General features: G+C 33.5%; 1 protein-coding gene across 3 annotated transcripts in view; it reads left to right on the top strand.

The window, feature by feature from the left end:
• The window catches only part of LOC150098974 (chromobox protein homolog 3-like), a 134,905-nt gene that overhangs the window by 40,708 nt on the left and 77,388 nt on the right, over positions 1-16,809 (top strand). For 2 of the 3 annotated variants that reach the window (XM_090404873.1, XM_090404874.1), the window contains one exon: positions 1,307-1,363. The exons of the other annotated variant lie outside the window; for it this stretch is intronic. In XM_090404873.1, coding sequence (XP_090260999.1) covers positions 1,348-1,363 — 16 coding nt within the window. In that variant the 5' untranslated portion in view covers positions 1,307-1,347. The remainder of the gene's footprint in view (positions 1-1,306; positions 1,364-16,809) is intronic. 3 annotated transcript variants of the gene reach the window in all.

Here is a 16,809-nt window from a genome sequence, read left to right on the forward strand (position 1 = left end):
CAAAAGACGGCCTGTGACTAGTGATGTGCCGCAGGGTTCTGTTCTTGGACCACTGCTGTGTAATTTGTTCATTAACGATATAGGGAATGATCTAAGAGGAACGGTCATTGGTTCGCTGATGATGAAAAGTTAGGTATGGCAATGGTGAATGTAGAAGATGTCAAAATCTCGCAGGACGACTTGGATAGATTGGGGTTCTGGGTTAAGGAGAATGGATGTCAATTTGATGTGACAAAATGTAAGGTTATGCATTTTGGAGTGAAAAGATTAGCAGCAGTATACCACATTGGTGGAACTGTACTCCAGGAGATTGATGAGGCCAGGAACTTGGGAGTGTTGTTGGATAGGGAGATGAAGTTTAGGGAGCACATTGCAAAAATGTCCAAATCAGCTCATCATCTCACTTGGTTGTTGAAAAATACTTTGAAGAGCAGAGACAAGCAAGTTATGGTACCTCTGTACCGTGCCTTGATAAGACCTCATCTCAACTACTGTGCCCAGATTTGGTCATTTAGGTTTTTTCTTGACGGGGGAGGAGGAGGTGGAGAGGATCCAGAGGCGAGTGACCAAGATGATAGCAGGTCTATGGAATGAACCTTATGAGAACAGGTTGAAGATTTGTTGGTTGCAGAAATTTGTTGATAGGCAGAAAAGGGGAGATGTGATTGAGACATATAAATTGCTAAAAGGGTTTCTATAGGTTTAATTCAGAGGATATTTTTGAGATCAGGACTGGTGGGAGAACTAGGGGACACCTATGGAAGCTGGGCAAGAGTGTAGTTAGCATGGGTGTTAGAGCTGGATTCTTTACTTTTAGAGTGGTAAATGAGTGGAATAAGCTTCCAGAGTCTGTTGTGGGTGCTATGACGGTGAGCGAGTTTAAGGCAAGGTATGATGGATACTGTGAGAATGTCGTATAGTTCTGTGAACGTGATGTTTAGGCCCTCCCTCGATGAGTCTAAGGACTCCCTGGAGTCACCCGTAATAATAATACCATTCCTGTTTTTAAAAAAAAATAGCCTAGTTACTTCCACTTTCACAATTTGTGTTAATCTGTTCAGTCAGATACTTGAAGAAAAGAAGTTGACTGTTCCAAAATTGGAAGCTTATATTTCTGGTTTAATAGCCTCACTTCTTTTGGCTAATCTTGTGGTGTTAGTGGCTGTTGTAACTCATTGTCCAAATAATATAAAAATTAATAACTTAAGATGTGTATTTTAATTTGAGAACTGAAATTTCTGTAAATGAACTTTTTGTGTTTGGAATAACCGTTATTATCTTATTTGAATATATGAACATTTATTAGTTCTAGACTCCTATCAAAATTTGAAGCGTGGATTAAAGAAAATGGATGCTCATAACAGTAAGTGTTTTAAAAGAAATTTTTAAGGAATAAGAAGTGAATAATGTTCATTTTATTAATTATTGACTATGTGGACACCAAAACACATCATGCTATTAAAATTCAAATTAGTAAATGTAATTTTGTAGCTTAGATTAAAATTTGGCTTAACTATTAGTTATGCTTCTCTCAGACAGATTTAAATTATTCCCTTTTGTTAAATTGTTTTCTATTATTTAACAAACTCCAGTTTATAGTTGTATTATTCTATGTTAAATAAGTTTACTCCATTTATAACTACGTGTAAAATTATGAAACAGTATTGTAATCCTTTTTTGAAAACAAGAAAGGTCGAATATGCAGTTCAGTAAATTCACTTTCTTTCTCTCACAATGGTTCATTATATATCCAATGTGTTTGTGTCATTAGTGTTAATAATAACTTTTTAGCTAACTAAAATTTTACAGTTAGCTTCTCATAAGCTAGATATGAGCGGCCTTGTCCTGTTCACGTCATTAGCGACATGAACAAGTGAAAGTGGGTTGATATCAAACATCAGCCAAATATAAATGCTGTATCACACATAACATATTACTACTGTTTAATTGTAAATATAGTATTATTCTTTGTCTGAGAACAAGGTTCATTTTTTTTTTTTTTTTTCCCCACTTTCCACTTTCCCTCCTTAATTTTTTAAAAATTTTGCTCTTTCCTGTCAACTGAAGAATAAGTGCCTATGCTTATTCTTGGGCAAAGACTATAGAAAAACATTAACAGAGTATATTTTTTAGTTCAAGCAATTTTATCATAATTTTATAAAATATTTCTGCAATCTATACAACCTTATAAGATTGTAGCTTATTGTTTTCAGGAGATATACTGGCCTGCATATAGTATAACTCAGTTTTTATCGAATTTTCATGAAGATGAATAATTCAGTAACTGCATGTTATTTTATTTTTAGCATGCACAGAGTGAACTTTCTTTTTTTTTATAATCTGACCCACATGAGAAGTTAAAAGACCCATAGCACATCAATACCACTCAGAGTTAAGGTAAGAAAGACTTTTAGTCTCTGTGAAAAAGAGTGTGAGAGGCTATTCCAAGGAACAGCAGGTAGAATGAAAGGAGAAAGAGCAGTGGTGGCTTGTGGGTTGAAATCATGGGGAGTGCTGCAACTTTTGAAATATACATACACACTGTAAGTACGGTGTATACGTGTTTGGATAAAATATCAAAATTATGGTAAAAATTATTTAAAAAAATTAAACATGAAAAAATATTGTTTATTATCAATAAAATTATACAGTTTGGTATAATTCAAAATTACTTAAAAATAAAATCCATTTCTTTAATTGTAATGTCCAAATATTTAAAGAGACAGAGTAAACATGATAAGCACTACGAACACTCTACTACTTGCGCGACTGACTGTGTGCATTACACTAATAGCTCGCATCTCACTGTGATGTGCTTGCGTGTGTAGCAGTATGACACTGTGGTAAACACAGTGATGCTAGCGTCCTTCGCTCTCTTAAGTGCTACAAGATGGATTTTTATTATTTTTTTATACAAAATAAGAGAATTGTATAGGATTGTTGATGATAAAATAAATATTACAAACAAACATAAAGAAATTAATAAATATATTTATATATTGCGAAAAAGTGGGGGTACTACAGTTTTGCAGTGCCTATGCACGAGCCGCCCCTGTTTGGGAGAGAGGGATTATCACTAAACCAGTTTGCCCTTTTCTAAATAGCATCAAGCAATCTAAGAGAGGATTTGAGTGCATCACTCAAATTTATTCCACACATTTGAGTGATGTATTCCACTGGGAAGATTTGGGATTTATACACTATTAGCAGTTGTTTAGGAAAAGTGAAGTGATGCCTTGAAAGGAAAAGCACAATTTTTTGTGCTGTAGAACCAGTGCCAAGATGTATTTGTTTTAGGAAATGCTGCAAAGGCTGGAGTTGTAGGTCAGGCCAAGAAGTGAGATATGACTATGTTTAGATATCTGGGTGTCAAAAGTAAGAAGTAGTAATGCATAGTGTTCCTTACAAGTAGGCAGGATGGTCTTTTGGTAAGACAAAAATTCACACAGTTACCTTGTTCCACTGAAGTATAGCAAGGAGATCAGAGGTTTAGAGACATTGGTTTTAGTAGATCCTGAAGCTTTTAATAATTGAACACTACAAGGTTTATTTATTATATGAAAAAGAAGATGGGAATGTACTGTCATCGGTGAAGCTATAGATATGGTTTGAAGTTAATGAGAGTATATCATTACGAGAAAGAAGGTGTCTGAGAATACAGAGTTCTCCTGCAGAGATGGAGAAATCTGAGGGCTGGAAATCATGATACACGTTGAGTAATCGGAGCAGAAGCTGGTGATCCAGTTGCACACCATAGGATGTTGGTTTTGAGCAGGCTTCTATGCCAGATCTGGTTAGATGACTTCGAAATGTTAAGGTCAGCATGGTGAGTTTCTCTAAGCCTTTCCATTGCTCATGTTCGAAAAGGTAGGTGGCATTGAAGGCTAAATCAGCCGTGGATTGAAAATGGCAAAATTCATGTTGTCAGTTACTGGTTTGTCTTAATTAGTTGAAGAAGTTTGTTGATGACCTTTTCCATGGTTTTGCAAAAATGGAAGTGAGAGCAATTGGACAGTAGCTAGTTGGGGGGTTTTCTTGGAATGGGCTGAATATAGGGCTTGTTTCCATGCATTAGGGTGGATGCTATTTGAGTTGGAAAGATTGAAGAGGCAAAATAATATGGATGTTAGTTCTGGAGCATAGATTTTTGGCACAGTATTGGAGATGCTATCAGGAGCAGATGCCTTGTTTGTGTCCAAGTTATTCAGGATTCTACAGATTTCTTTCTGACAGAAGACTAGAAGTAGCATGGTGTGAGCACTTGGTGAAGGAATGAGGGACCTTGATCATCAATAGAGGAATTTTAAGAAAAGAGTTCTAGTAGGTCATCCTCGCCTTTGACTGATTCATTTATAGTGATGGAGGGGCAGGAGTTGTATCCATTGGGGACCAGAAGATCGTGAGAAAAGAAGCAATAGTCAGACTGTAAGAATGCCAAATAGAAGTTACAGAAATGATCCTGCTTGGCATCCTTGTAATGCCAAAGGACACAAGATTGAGAATTATTGGTTGAAGGTTATTTCATGGTGAAGGAAACTTGGAAGAAGTTGTGGTCCCAGTTGCCAAGAGGAGAACTGACATCTTCTGGAGGCTTGTTAAGAAGTCATGGGTTCTCACAGGTGATAGGATTGTTTAATATTCTAGTAGGTAGATGGACTATCTCGCTTAGGTCATTTCTGATGGCAAATGCTGTGGCATCCCTGTCTGCTTGTTTGGTGAACTGGAGAAGGGAGAAGCCAGTTTGAGTTGTGGAACTGACAGATGGCATCCATCTATTATGTACACATCTGTATTTTCTGAGAATTCAGAGCATCATAATTCTTAAAACAGATGTACTGTTGTACATCATATGTACCATTTCCATTTTATACAAGCTGTCTTCTTTCACTGATATTAGAGAATGAAAAAATATTTTGTCTTGAAAGGAAACTTGAGTGTCAACTTGAAAGTTGGCACTCAAATGCCAAACTCACCTTCTCATGGTCCATCCTGTTCTAAAAGTACAAATGAGGCACTGGTGACCGAGTATGGGAGGTATAACCCTACATCATAACAAAGTAAATGCTGTTAGATCTGCCTGTCCAGATCTAACAGCATTTACTTTATTATTAGGTAAGTCCAGTGGTAGGGTTGCTACCCAATGATCCAGAGGCATTGAGTAGCAACCCTACCGCTGGACTTACCCAGCGAAGCTAGTAACTTGACATGGGGAAATTCAATATACTTTAAAAAAAAGTATATTGAAAAAAGCCTCATCCAAAGAAAAGCCAGATGGATTATCAGGGAAAAGACCACAATTCAGGAAAAGGTAAGTGAAATTGGAAAAAGGAACACATAATAACAATTGCAACATGCAATGGGAGAAGCATCACATACAAAGAAGAGGAACTTAATAAACTAAACCAAGCTAACATACAGATATGTATAGTAGCAGAAACAAAGAAAAAATAAAAAAGTGCAAAGAAACAAACAACTATATACAAATCTACAGTGAGATAAAAAAAAGAAGAGCAAAAGCATGTATAATGATTATGGTACATAAATCTCTAAAGAACAATGTTGTATATTATAACTAAATGAAAGACTAATAGAAATTAAACTCAAGACATTAAGAGATTACAACAATAATTGGTGCGTATGTACCAGAACATGGAAAAGAAGAAGACAGCAGTGTATTTTATAAATTGCAGACTGCCATAGATAAAACTGACTATTTACTACTAGCAGGAGATTTAAATGCCAGAATAGGAAACAAAAAATACAAAATAAACATAGGTAAATTTGGGGAAAATGGTCACAGACTGCAAGATTTTATCATTTATATTAATACGACAATAATGAATTCGGTGTTTAAACACAAGGAAATGCATAAATATACTTGATATAACGTAGTCAATCACAATGTTAGTGATTGACTACGTTAACGCAAATTTTAAATTAGCGTGGTTTAAATTGGACATAAGAGCATATCGAGGCTTTAAATTAAACTCTAATCATTATATGGTATCACCAAAAATTAGATTTAAACCAAAATGGCTAAAAATGCATAAAATTGAAAATTCTTATCAACCAAGTTACAAAATTTCTTCATTACAAGATCCCCATGTTAGACAACAAAATCAAAAATGCGCAAACTTAAAAACAGAAACCACACATGAATCAAGTGATGTAGAAGAATGGGAAAATTTGAAACAAATTCTCACAAAAGCAGCAACAGAAAGCTTTAGGAATAAAGCACAAATGGATTAGAAAAAGAGGACTGCAAGACTGGAACAAAGAAATAGAAAATATAATAAAAACAAAAAAGGACAGTTAACAGAAATGGCTAAATTTCAAAACAATAGAAGCAGAAATAGAGTATAAAAAAAACAGTGCAATTACAAAATAAGAAGTAAGGAAAGAACATAGAGAGATGGAACAGTTTCATAACAGAACTAGAAAAGGATATATTCAAGCCAAAACCTATAAACAAAATGCATGAATAAAGAAATAAAAGAAGATAAAAATACAAACAATAGATTTAGAAAAATGGGTAACCTATTTCCAAAATCTCTCGACAGATTCTCATCTGTGAAATACAATTTTATAAAACAAAGAATGACCTAATAGAAAATATCACAATGTTCGAACTGAAAAATACAATAACGAATATGAAAAATAGGAAAACATCAGGAGAAGACAATATAAACATAGAACTATACAAAAATACAGGTAAAATATTTAATGAGACTTGGTTTGGATGTCTGGAAAAACTAACTCTTGGAAAAAAGCACTGGTTATCCTACGCTATAAAAAAAAGGAAATAAAGAATTGTAATAACTATGGGGGATTAGTCTGCTAAATACAGGGCAGGAATATTATAAGATAAGCTAAACAGTATTGTAGAGGACAAACTACTAGAAGAACTAAACAGTTTCTGAAAAGGCTGATCCTTCATAGATCCAATTTTTAATCTAAAATTATTAATAGAAAAGAGAAGAGAATTTCAAAAAGAAATGCATGTGACCTTTATTGATTATGAAAATGCCTTTGGCAAAATTAGTAGACGAAAACTGTTTAAAATATTAACCAATTTGAATATACCAAACCAACTTGTACAGTCCATTCAAGAAATATATACAGGAAATAAAATAGCAGCTAAATTAGAACACATCTCAGAATGGAAAGATATATCAAGAGGAATACGATAAAGAAGTACTTTCTCACCTCTACTTTTCAATATATATATATATATATATAAAATTAATTGGTATACAAATAAGCCTACAAATGAAGATGGATACACTATTACTTGCAGATGATCCATCTGTAATATATCTGTCCATCGGTATTAGCTGCATCAGAAGATGATTTACAAAGGTAATTAAATGATATCTCAAAACAATAATGACAATATCTAAAGAAAAAAACAAAAATATTGGCATTCAAAGGAGAAAACCCAATAAGAAGTAAAATAGTGATAGATAACAAAATATTAGAACAAGTAAATACTTTAAAATATTTGGGATGTGATTTATCATACGAAGAAGAAAAAGACATAGACACTAAAATATCAAACTTTGTCAAAGTAAATGGCATAATAAATAATATATTTAAGCCATTTCTAGAATCAGATTATATAACATCTTGTCAAAACCTACTATATGGAAGCGATGCATGGACAATAAAAAGGAAAGATGAAAAACGAATTGAAATAGCAGAAATGAAATTTCTAAGAAAAACAACTGGATATATATCAAGTGGAACCATAAAACAAATGAAGAAATTTTACAATCCCTAAATATAAAAATAGTTAATTACTACATAAGACACTATAAACAAAATGGATAGAACATTTAAATTGAATGGACAACAGTAGACTATTGAAAATATTATTCAGATATAAAATAAGTGGAAAAAGAAGAATCAGAAGACCAAGAAAAAGATGGCTTGAGACCTGCACAGGCCACCTGGCCTAAAATCCATGTTAGGAAGAAGTCTTGAAAGGAATGAATATAATTGCATGATTTAAGAGCATTATGTACATAATATATAGCAGAAAATTTAAATATGCTAAAGGCACTGTTCTGAAAGCACAGAATGGGGTAAGAAAAGGACATTTGTGTATAGCTCCAGCTTTCTGTGTAAAATAAGTAATAGAAAAAAAGGAGTACAATACTATAATAGGGCCTCTTTGAAGTGCATAATGATGAAGAAAAGCAACATGAAAATATATGTTAATGTATTAATACTTGGTGGACAAGTTTCAAAGAGGAGTGTGAATTTCATATTCTTGGGAAGTGTAATTTCAAGTGTGACAGAATTTAAAATCAAGAGCTCTTGAGGATTTCACTAGACCAAAAAATTCAACATCAAATTTCTGCTAAGTACTCTCAGTAGACATACTACTATCAAATGATACTACTACATGAAAAAGTTACACCATTGCTAATTTCTGATCAACAATTTTCCTCCGAATTAATCTATCTGTTATGATTCCAATATTATTAGATCTTATATTTCTGTTTTTTACTATATCAATCTGTCTATATCTTGGTATTCCTTCAAATTTTCTCAGAAAAGCATATTTTACTTGGCAAAGAATACTTGTTTTGCTAATCTTTTCTCTCCAATTCTGTTTGTCACCATATCGTCTGAGATTAGCTCTACTAACACATTCCTGAATGCTAACAATAGCAAGTTCTTTCCTAATATCCTCATTTTTAATGTGATACTGCCATTGACATCATCTGTTCAATTTATTAATCTTTCTCAGAACTCTCATATCGGGTCTCTAGTCTTTGATCAGGACCAAATCTTTAAATGTGTAAAAGATTTGGGCCATTGAAATCCTCACTCTCTGTTTTGGGTCATTGAAGTTTGACTAAAATTTGTACATTTGTCCAATGTAGCAAAGATACAAAGACTAACAAAAAGACAGAATATTTTAGGACACTGTTTGCCAGAAAGAGAGAAAAACAGAATAAAAAAATTTGTTGAAGAAATGCTTATTAACTGCCATCCCTGCAGTAATTTAAAAATATAAAAAAAGAGAGAGAAAATTCAGAAAGAATATCAAGAAGAATGCATGAAATTAAAGTTTTTTATGTGTTTGTCACCAAGATCAGTACTATCAAAATAAGAAGCCTGAATGGCGAAGAAATGAAGTTAGCTGTGGAATTGGTAATCCCTCAGCTAGCTGGAAAAGGCAAATATTAAAATCTTTCTGAGCAATAAATACAAAATGTTATATTCAGGCAATGACAATCAAGGAAAAGGAGTAGCCATTTCAACACTAAATACAAGGCTAATCTTATTGAATGGCAGGCAGTCTCAAAAGTGATTTGGGCAAATATCAGAATGGGGAACTGGACAATGAGACTTATTTGTGCCTATGGTCCCATAGAAGATTCTACTAAGGCAGAAGTGGAGAAATTTTTTAAGGCTTGAAAGAAAGCAACTGATACAATCAAAAAGGAAAAGTTAGTCCTTGTTGGGGATCTAAATAGCAGAGTAGGAAATGGTTGTCAGACGTGCCAAAATATATTGAGAAAATTTGGAGAAAAGAGCAAAGCGAATAATGGCAAATACCTGTAGGATTTCTGCTCAGGACATGCACTGGTTATTACTAACACCATGTTCCAACATAAAAATGTGCACAAATTCACATGGAGAGAAGAGGCAATTAATAAGAAAAGTCTCATTGACTATGTTATTGTTGATAGTGATGTTTTCTCCTGGTGCAGGACACTAGAGTGTACAGACGATTTGAAATAGAAGTGATCCCGATTTTGTCTTGAGCAGGATAAAATTGAATTTCATATTGAAAAGAATAACATGTAAGAAAGTTTTAAAGTGAATAAAAGTTGAGCAGCTCTCAGATGTGTGCTGTAGACTAAAATACATAAATATTATTCAAGAAAAAACTAAAGACTTTAGGAACCTTTGGCGATTCAGTGACAAGCCCTGAAGAAAACACTGATTGATTCAGCCAGATTGATTCAACACTGATTGATTCAACATTGATTGATTCACTGATTGAGAAGCATGTGGTGAGGTTGTCTGTATGGATAGAAAAATCAGAACTCCATGGTGGACACAGGAAGTGGAAGAAAAGAAGAAAGCATATAAAATTTCCTGGCAAATAAGTCAGCTTGTGTTCCTAGAGAATACAGAGACAAATGTAAGAAGGCTAAACACTGTGTAAAACTGGCTAAAGAAAAGTCATGTGAGGACTTTGGTAAGAACATAGAAAATAAATATAAAGAAAAGAGAGAGGGACGAGTTCCAGATGATTGGAGTAGAGCTCTCATATTACCCATATATAAAAAGGGAAATAAAACTGAATGTGAGAATTATAGAGGTATTTCTCTACTGAGTGTTCCTGGCAAGTATACTTGAGAAACGGTTGAGAAGGATTGTGGAAGAGAAGCTTGGTGAATAACAAGCTGGATTCAGGCCAAATAGAGGCTGTCAGGATCAGATTTTCACTTTACGACAGATATTTGAAAAATCATGGGAATATAGCACAGATCTGTATTTGAGTTTTGTAGATCTGGATAAGGCATATGACAAGGTGCCAAGAGAGAAACTATTTGAAATGCTGCAGTTATATGGTGTCAGTAGGGCATTATATCAAGCAATACTTAGTCTTTATTTGAGTTGTAAGTCAGGAATTGAAGGAAATATAGGAAGGTGGTTTAATGTTAAATGTGAAATCTAACATGAATAACTTTTGTAATAGATATGGTATGAAGGTGAGCATTAAAAAGGCAGAAACATTGAAAATATCAACTGCATTGTGGATGGAGAACCTATAGAAGACGTAAAACATTTCAGCTACTTAAGATAGTAAATTAAATATGGAAAGAGACAACAGAATCAACAATGTGTGGTAGCTTGTTAGCTGAATAAATTTATATAGAATAAGAGAGAAATTAGCCAAAACACTAAATTAGCTGTGCACAAGACTGTATTCGAGCCAATTTTAGCTTATGGATCTGAGAGCTGGACACAAGAAGAGCAAAGGTGATGTTTAATTCTTCCAAGTGTTTTACTTCTTTCAGAAGTGAAATACTTGACCAAAGACTGCAGATATGGGAATTCTGAGAAAGATTAAAGGCATGAATGGCAATATCATATTAAAAAAAAGCGGATATTAGGAAAGAACTTGACATTGTCAGCATCCAGGAATGTGTTAGCAGAGCTAATCTCAGACGGTATGAGAATAAGTCAGAATGAGAGGAAAGATTAGCAAAACAAGTGTTCTCTGCCAGGTTGGTAGGGAAAAGATCCAGAGAAAGACCAAGGTGGTTTGATACAGTAAAAAGTGCCTTAGAAGATAGAAATATAAGATCTGATAATGTTGGAGTCTTGACAGGTAACCGCCTGATTTTTAGGAAAATTGTAAATAGGAAGTTAGTAATGATGTAATTTTTCATGTAATATTATCATAACCCATACACCCCCTTGAGGGTATATATATCAGGAATTTGATGATGATATATGTGTTTGTGTGTGTGGGATGGGGTAGGGTGGGGCACAAATAAGATGACCACAGAAATGGAGAGACTAAATGAGGGAAAATTTAGTAATAAATAAAAGGACCTTTTTTCTAAATGGTGAACGTAGTTCATGAAGATTATGACAAGACAAATAGAGAGCTTTGATCTATCTGACTGGACAGTTCTTTATGGAACAACTGATGGATAAGAGTATCAAGAATAAGTCAGAAAGAGATCATAAGTAAATAAATAAGATGATCCTGTTCTGTAAATAATTTTCATTACATATGATCACTAGTCGTGTTTAATGGAAAAAAAAAAACACTTATCACAAAATTCAACTTCAGTATCATTTTATCAAATATTATTAGCAGTTCCTTTCCAGTTTTGATAATACATTCATTTAGTACCCATTGAATCTTTAATCAACAATTTTTTTTTTTCTTGTTTTATTTGTCAGTCTTTTGTGAAAGATTACATATTTGCATTTTTTTAAATAACCTATATTGAATGTAGAAAATTATTAAAAATGCATGCAACAGCTATTCATATAGCTGTTGCATATGATGGAGAGATAATATTATTATCCCACTTTGATAATATTGAGCAAGTGCTTTCGCACCTCACCATTGGTTGAGATCATATTATGGGCATTTGTAATGATAAATTGATGTGTTTTGAAGCACTTTTGCAATAGTTATAACTGAAAGTAGTTACATTTGCATATTTATTCAACATATACACAGGGAGGCAGTGGTGCACCCAGGGAGGGAGCCAAGGGGCTCTTGCTCCCCCAAAAGAAAAAGTTAAAATACACTAAAAATTTTTTCAAAATTCTTTTCCTAATTAAAATTCAATTTTTTATTTATGTTGTGTCGTGTCTTCTATTTCTATACTACTTATGAATTAGTGGTCACATAAGGTGAGCGTTCCCTGTAGCAGTGTTTCTCATCCTGTGGTCCACGATGGGACAGGTGTTCTACAGGCAGACTTAAATTATCCAAATAAATCTATATATTTTAATTATCATAACAAAGCAAATTAAAATTGAATAAGTAAAAATTATTGAAACAAAATGGATACTTAAAAAATAAAATTCAAATAGCAGCAGAATGTTCATTCCATGAACATTCTGCCACTATTTTAATTTGTAGCTGCAGAATGACGAGTAATAAGAGGGATTAAGTGAACAACATTATGGTTTTATTGCTTCCACTTTCCCTTGCTGTTTTGTCAGATTTGAAGTGAACATGTGTTGTCCACATGATCACATTTCAACCAATTGTTTGTTGTTTATTGATTTTTATTGTTGAGGAGTTTCCTCCTTCAACCAAGGCTCAATATATCTTCAAAAGTGCTAAGTAATACTTCGACAAAGTGTGTTGTGAGTTAACCCCAGTATTTATATATTTTTAGGAAATCACGCGACTGAAAGATAAAAGCAAGCTGGCAGTTGAGTTGAAATGCTAACTCTCCTCGACCGAATTCCATATATGAAACTGCCATGACAACATTCACTATGTATATATTTCTAAGTTTTAACACGTTTACAATTTTAACACCTTCGGTTGAACTTTATTGCTGCTTTGGGGCAGGCGAACTCACACGCATGTAATTAATAACAATAGTTTTTAGTTAGATACTATGTTTGCCGGTGCAACATATGGTTTTGCTCAAGTCTAAATAGCATAGTTTCTGTATGAAAGGATATGTGATTCATTAATTAGTGTCGTTTTTATCCCAGTTGTCTCTAATTGCATTGTTTGTTGAGAAATGTGTTACACAGACTGCTGGTATCTTATTCACTGACATAATAAAAGTACTTGTTTTTCTTTCCTCTGCAATATAGTGGCTATTGGGAAGGGCATGTAGTGTACAGCGGGAGCAAGTTACTATCGCCCCTGCTCTAAACGTGTTTTAGCTTTTTTTCCTTTGCGAGGTATATGCAAAACTTTTTAATTTCTTTTTTTGAAAAGCAAAATCAGGGGTACGAGTTATGCGAGTAAGTACAGTATTTCAATTATGGATAAGTACATTGGTACCTTCTTTAAACGGAAAAATAGCTCGATTGACAATGATAATACAAAACGAATTTGTAATGACAGTTTGTGTGTAGTTTCTGAAGAGAAAGAGGTCTGTAACAAATCCACAGAATTCCCATAGTTGCAATGCGATAATATTAATATGCTGAACGAAAGGCAAGATTTGCTGAACACTCGATCAGTGGATCTCATTCAAAGATAAATACAATTGGTTATTTTGTAGGAACATTTTTCTGTTTTGTGACTTTTCTCCCTTTACGGGAATTATGCCTACATTATTATGTTATTATTCAACAATTGTTTACAGTTTTGATTATGTATATAAATCAATATCAACAGTAGCCTGATTACGAACGCGTGATGAAAGGGATGGGGAGGTTTGGAGCTTCTCGGATATTATTCAAAAGGTAAATACAATCGGTTATTTTGTATAGGGCCCCAAAACTTATTAGTTTAGAATTTAACCACTGGGAAAGCGTTTGTGTCCACTTCAAAACTCTTCAGGCTTGCAGTCACGAGAACGACCTTTCATTATCAAAAAAAGAATAGCTAATTGAGCTTTCAAGTGACAGTGGGCTTAAAATGCAATTCCAGGATCATGGTTTGGCTCGATTCTGGATCTCACTTTCACTGAGAAGTGAATTTCCCGAATTATCTGAAGAAGCATTGAAAATCGTCATGCAATTTTCTACAACCTATCTTTGCGGGAAAAGATTTTCATCACTCCTTCAAATAAAAACAAAACGCAGAATTCGTCTTAGTGTGTGTGTGTGTGTGTGTGTGTGCCGATCTTTGAATGAAGTTTACCAATTTTGAGCCAGATATCCAGCAACTCTGCAATGCCGAGAAGCTCATCCATCTCATTAAAAGTAAATGGTAAATAATTATATCATATTATTTATTTTTTTTAATAAAAATTAAAATTTTGTTCGATGATGATACACTTTTACTCGTTTTCTTCCAAGTTAATTATGTTTCCATATATATTCAAAACATGCTTTTAGATATATTATGTTATAAATGGCACAGTTTTTCCCAAATGTTGGTAATCCCCACATATGTTTTTAAAAAAATTACATAACTTAGTGGTCCATAGAATTGTTTTAGGCATTTTACTTGTTTGGCTTAGAAAGGGTGAGAAACGCAGTCCTATAGCTGTCCGAGCCAGACCAGAGAGGATCACAGGTATCATGTATTGGCGAATCATTGCAGATGCTCAGTCATAGGTCATTTTGTTATTTGGATTTTCTGCTTCAAATTATGGCTGAAAAACGTACACAGAGTATTTTATTGAACTATTTCAAAAAACCAAAAAACGCTGATTCAAATGTTAGTAGCAATGTTGGCGCTATTAATATTGTCAATATCAATTTGGATTCGGTTTCTCCAGTCGTAGATCTGACAAAACCATCGAATTATCCAGAAGAAAGTACTTTCTTAGTTATTAATAATTCTCACGACATCGCATTTCTGAAAGAACAAACATTTAATTCTGATAATAATTTAGATATTGTGAAAAAGTCTTAGTTATTAATAATGTCTTTTTAATATAATAGGTTTAATAATATAATATAATTTAATATAAAAATTTAATAAGTATTTCTTAGTTATTAATAATTGTCACGACATCGCATTTCTCAAAGAACAAACGTTTAAATCTGACGATAATTTAGATATTGTGAAAAAGTTGTGGAAACCAGAACCAAATTTTAATTTTCCTGCAACATGTTGCAATTCACAACCGAAGTTTTCAATAGACATGGTTTGAAAAATTTACATGGCTTGTGTACTCCCGAGTTGAAAATAGTGCGTACTGTAAATATTGTGTGTTTTTTGTGCCTGCTAATGTTGGAAAATCTAAATCTGAAGTACCTGGGCAGTTAGTAACGCAAGGTTATAATAATTGGAAGAAAGCCATTGAAAAATTGAATAATCATCAAAAAACAAAATATCATATAACGGCTGTTATGACTTACGGAAGGCTAAACAATATTCAAGATGGAAAATGTATTCCAATCGATCGACAAATCGATGTAGATAGTTCATCACAAGCTGCAGTTATCGAAAACGATTAGAGCTAATTATAAAAACAGTAATTTTATATTGTCAGCAAAATATATCCTTGAGAGGACATCATGATTATGGAGAATTTTCTTTTGAACAGGAGCCAATTGCCAATGGAGGCAATTTTCGAGCTTTGTTAAGAACGAGAATCGATGTGGGTGACAAAAACTTGGCTGAACATTTTAAATACAAAATCAAATATAAACGCATGTAATGGAATCATTTTGAACTATTTGGTTGAAAAAATTAATTCGGTGGAATGTTTTTCAATTCTTGCCGATGAAACTTGTGACATTTCTACCACTGAATATCTTTCCTTGTGTGCCAGATATATAGATGAAGAAAATGACAACACAGTTTGTGAACAATTTTTACAATTTGTTCCTGTAACAAGCACTACAAGAAAAATCTTATCCAACAAAATATTAGATAGCTTAAATTATGGCATCGATTTGTCATATTTACGTGGGCAATGTTACAACAGTGTTGCATCAGTAAGTGGAAAGTTTAATGGTGTCCAATCTCGCATATCAGCTATATATCCACATGCTTTACATGTTCACTGTGCATCACATAGTTTGAATTTGGCAATTGGCAATGCTGTATCTGTGACTGAAATAAGAAATTGCATTGGCATAATTGAAAAGGTACACAATTTCTTCAATACCCCTAAGAGACAGGACATCCTTGTTGACAACATTGATAAATATACACTGGATACTAAGAGACAGAAACTACGCCAAGTTTGCCCAACTAGGTGGGTGGAACGCCATGAAGCCATCGTGACCATGGTGGAATTATATGATGCAGTAATTCATAGTCTAGAAACAATAATTTCTTAGGAAGACTCGTCCTCTAATGCAAAACTTTTGAATAATTCATTGTGCGAGTTTGGTTTTATAATATCTTTATTTAGCTTGCAAAAAACATTTGCATACACCTTACCATTGTCTAAAATAATTGAAAAATCTCTTGATTGCCATAAATTTTGTTGTTGATGTTGTGGCTCAATTAAATACCATTCGTGAAACACCAGAGTCTTCGTTTAAAGATATTTACAATGAAGTAAATATAAAAGCCAATAATTTTAATATTGACATTAAAAAACCGAGGACTACATCAAAACAAACATTAAGGTCCAATGTTCCAGCCGATTCTGCAGAAGAGTATTTCAGGAGAACTATTTTCATTCCATTTATTGATCAAATATTGACTCAACT

The sequence above is a fragment of the Typopeltis vanoorti genome, chromosome 15 (genome assembly GCF_054136105.1).
Source record: "Typopeltis vanoorti isolate ZY-2024b chromosome 15, IOZ_Tvanoo_1.0, whole genome shotgun sequence".
Lineage (NCBI taxonomy): Eukaryota > Metazoa > Arthropoda > Arachnida > Uropygi > Thelyphonidae > Typopeltis > Typopeltis vanoorti.